Genomic DNA, 3,198 nt, shown 5'->3' with positions numbered 1-3,198 from the left:
TTTCAACGTGGTGTGGGCAGGACTCTCCACTGCTGTGTGCTCTCCTCGAGCCCTTGGACACTGCATGGTGTCAGAAACATTTATTTCCCTGGGATTTCTCCCGTTCAGCTGTGCCCCGCCGCTTCCCGCGCAGCAGGTTCCCGGCACACCGCGCTCGCTCGGGCTGGCCCTGACCTGCTGTCACTGCTGCTCCTGAGATGGCCAAAGAGGCCGTGCTGGGAGCGACTGAAACCGTGCTAACACAGCTGCCACAAGTAAATGACGACTTTCACTCATCACTAACCCATCTGAGTAACTAGTAGGAGACTGCATTTCCCAATGTTCATGTGTTAGAGCCAGCTGGAGTTTCTCCAATCTTTTATTCTGATCCAAAGGACCACTCCAGAGCAGAAAAATACACTCTCATAAGACACACAAGAAATCACAGACCCCACCCAACTAAGAAATACCCAGAACGTGTGTGCCGTGTAGAGACTGTTAAACCCAACACCTAATACCAACTGTTACAGGAAAAGCTGCAGCCAAGCAGGCCAGCTTTCTGCCAGGGTCTGGCAGAGCTGCCATGCTTATTGCAGTGCACAGCCTCATAGACATCAGGAGGGAACCCCCTCCCAGGTATGGTTAAGAGCAGAGAAAGCACCCTCTGACCCTCAGGCTCCCTAGGGCACTGACCCATGTCTGCTCCCAAGGCCTGCATGGGCTCACTTTCCCCTCAGAGATCTGAGAGGTGGTAAGAGCAGAATTTGCCAGTAGCCCCATTCCTGCCCAGACACTGCCTGAAGCTGTGCTGATAGTTCATGAGAGCCACAACACAGCCCTGCAGCAACTGGCTGGGCAGGTTGGACACTCCAAAGTGTCTGTTTACTGATCAACCACAACACTTGTCAGAGTATCACAGGGATACAAACACACAGACACTGGGGAATATACCTGACAGAATTACAGTCAGAAAGCTAGCACACATTTCCATTTTTATGTCAAAGATCAGTTTCTTCAAATATGTAAGAAAAACAAGTTTACAAATAGGGAGGCATTCCATACTTACAAAATACATTGAGATTCTCCGTTTCACATCTGCTCTCAGAATGTACAGCTGGAAGGAAACGTATTCACAGAAATAACCTGCTGTAATCAGTCTCCTACCAATCTGCTTCTAACCTGAGTTCCACCACATCTTGCTCGGCAGACAATTCATGTAACACTAAACTATGCTGCTTTGAACTCTCTGTGTGCATTCACTGAAGAGCACATTCCACTAAGACACGGGGGAACAGAATACAGGCAAAGAAATGTTATCTCTGTTTCTGCAGCCTGCCGCTAAGCATGGCCCTGTTTGTGAACTAGCTGTGTGAGCAAATACAGCTCCCACTGGTCCTGAGAAGGCACAGGCAGCTCAAGAGGCCCAGGCTCCCTGAAAAGGCCTCCTACTACAACCCAGACTATAGCACTGCAAGGGGAAAAGACAGAACTTAAAGCATCTACCTCCTGTGAACCCTGTAGAGGCTGCTGGGGAAGCAGCTTTGGGGAACAAGGGTGTCATAGAACTAGGATCTGGTCTGTGTGGCTGAGATCAGCCAGACAACAATCCTATGACAAAGGCAAATAAGGCATTTGAGGTATGATGAGAATAAAAACATGTCAGACCTAGAGTGGGTATGACATGGCTTTGTACGTGGAAAGGCAAGAGGCAGAATAACCTCCAAGCATTTACACTTCGTCTTTCCACCAATGTAATGTTTGTCAGACCCTCAGGCGGTGCTGGAAACCCTCATGTACAAACCCCCCATGCTCTGTGACCCACAGGCACATTGAGGCTACACATGAAAGGGAAAGTCCATCAAACCAAATTACTCAAACTAAATGGGTGACACTTACAACCCTTAGTCTGGGCTAAATTAATCCTTGGTGTAATTCACTTTCTAATACAATGAAAGTTACTTCGTATGAATATTTTCCATATAGCTGCTCTGATCTTACCCTACGGTTTGCAATACATGTAATGAAGAAATGAACTGAACCATCAGAACCTGGCATGCCTCCAGGTGCTGCTCAGTCTTTGGGATTTGACCTGCTATCACCAACATTACTGAGTTTATGTTTCAAAGCTTTAAACAGAGGCATCAGTTCTTGGTGTTTCCTGGCGACTCTCGCTGCTCAGACTCAGGGGTTTGCTACTGAGGAAAGTACTGAAGTGAGTAAATCGTGTTATTCCAGAATTTTGTTCCTCAGTGCTTCATTCCTCTCCAGAGAAAGCCGTTGAAGATCCTTCCAAATATCAGGATGATCCTCCAGCTCGTCATATAACGACTGAACAATGTCCAGTTTCCTGTAGTCCATTGGGCTGACCAGACTGCGCACAACCTGCAGACATCTCTCCTTCAGGGTGAACACTGCAGTTAAACACAAACGCAACACAACCTTGTCACGAGGGCTCTCGGCTGCTGCTCCAATGCCAATGATGCTGCTCTGAGCATGTGAACACACAGTACAGCCCGCAGCAGTGACCCACGACAGGCTGGGCTCTCCAGAGAGCAGACAGATGTAGTTCCTGCCAAGAGGCACCTCTTCCAGTGTCTGAGCAAGTTTAATTTCATGAGGATATGATTTCTCACTAATTGTAACAGGTCTGAAGAGACCAAGTTCAGAATTCCCTAGGGCACATGCAGTCCTGTCCCTTACCTGGCAGTGTGATGTCAGCTTTGGTCACATTGGGGGCTGCCACGAACAGCTCCTGCTGGTTGACAAGCAGCCCATCGTTGGTCCCTGCATCCCGGAACAGCCAGAGGTGCCCTGGCAGGGAACGAGGTGGGAATATACCAATTATGGCACTTTTTAATGAGTGGCTCTGAGAGGCATCTGCTCACAAGGGACAAAGCTAATCTCCAGCTCAGTTCCCTGTGCACAGGCCACTACCATGGCCCCAGTCACTGGTATGAATGGGGAGGAGAAAGGAAAAACGGGGAAATGAGAGGAAAAAAGAAAGAAAAGGAAAAGAAAAGGAAAAAAAAAAACCAGCAGGAGGAAATGGGAAAACGAGAGGGGGAAAGGAAAAGAAAGAGCAAAGGAAATTGAGAGAGAAAAAGGGAAAAGGAAGGGAAAGGTAAAAGTGGAAGAAGGAAAAAGGGGAGAGAAAGGAGAACGGCGGCGGGGGAAGGCAAAAAGGTAAAGTCCACCGCGACCATCTCACCCCCGGGCCCC

At 48.5% G+C, this 3,198-nt stretch overlaps 1 protein-coding gene across 1 annotated transcript in view; it reads right to left on the bottom strand.

Moving 5' to 3' along the window:
• LOC103616325 (interleukin-1 receptor-associated kinase-like 2) overlaps nt 1-2,916 on the bottom strand; it is a 19,006-nt gene extending 16,090 nt beyond the window's left edge. Inside the window, exons 1-2 of the mRNA XM_017735217.1 lie at nt 2,865-2,916; nt 2,680-2,790 (exon numbers count right to left, since the gene is read on the bottom strand). Coding sequence (XP_017590706.1) covers nt 2,680-2,790; nt 2,865-2,916 — 163 coding nt within the window. The remainder of the gene's footprint in view (nt 1-2,679; nt 2,791-2,864) is intronic.
• Between the last annotated feature and the right edge of the window lie 282 nt (nt 2,917-3,198).

This window comes from Corvus brachyrhynchos, unplaced genomic scaffold (genome assembly GCF_000691975.1).
Source record: "Corvus brachyrhynchos isolate BGI_N302 unplaced genomic scaffold, ASM69197v1 scaffold95, whole genome shotgun sequence".
Lineage (NCBI taxonomy): Eukaryota > Metazoa > Chordata > Aves > Passeriformes > Corvidae > Corvus > Corvus brachyrhynchos.
This window is presented reverse-complemented; position numbering and strand designations above follow the sequence as displayed.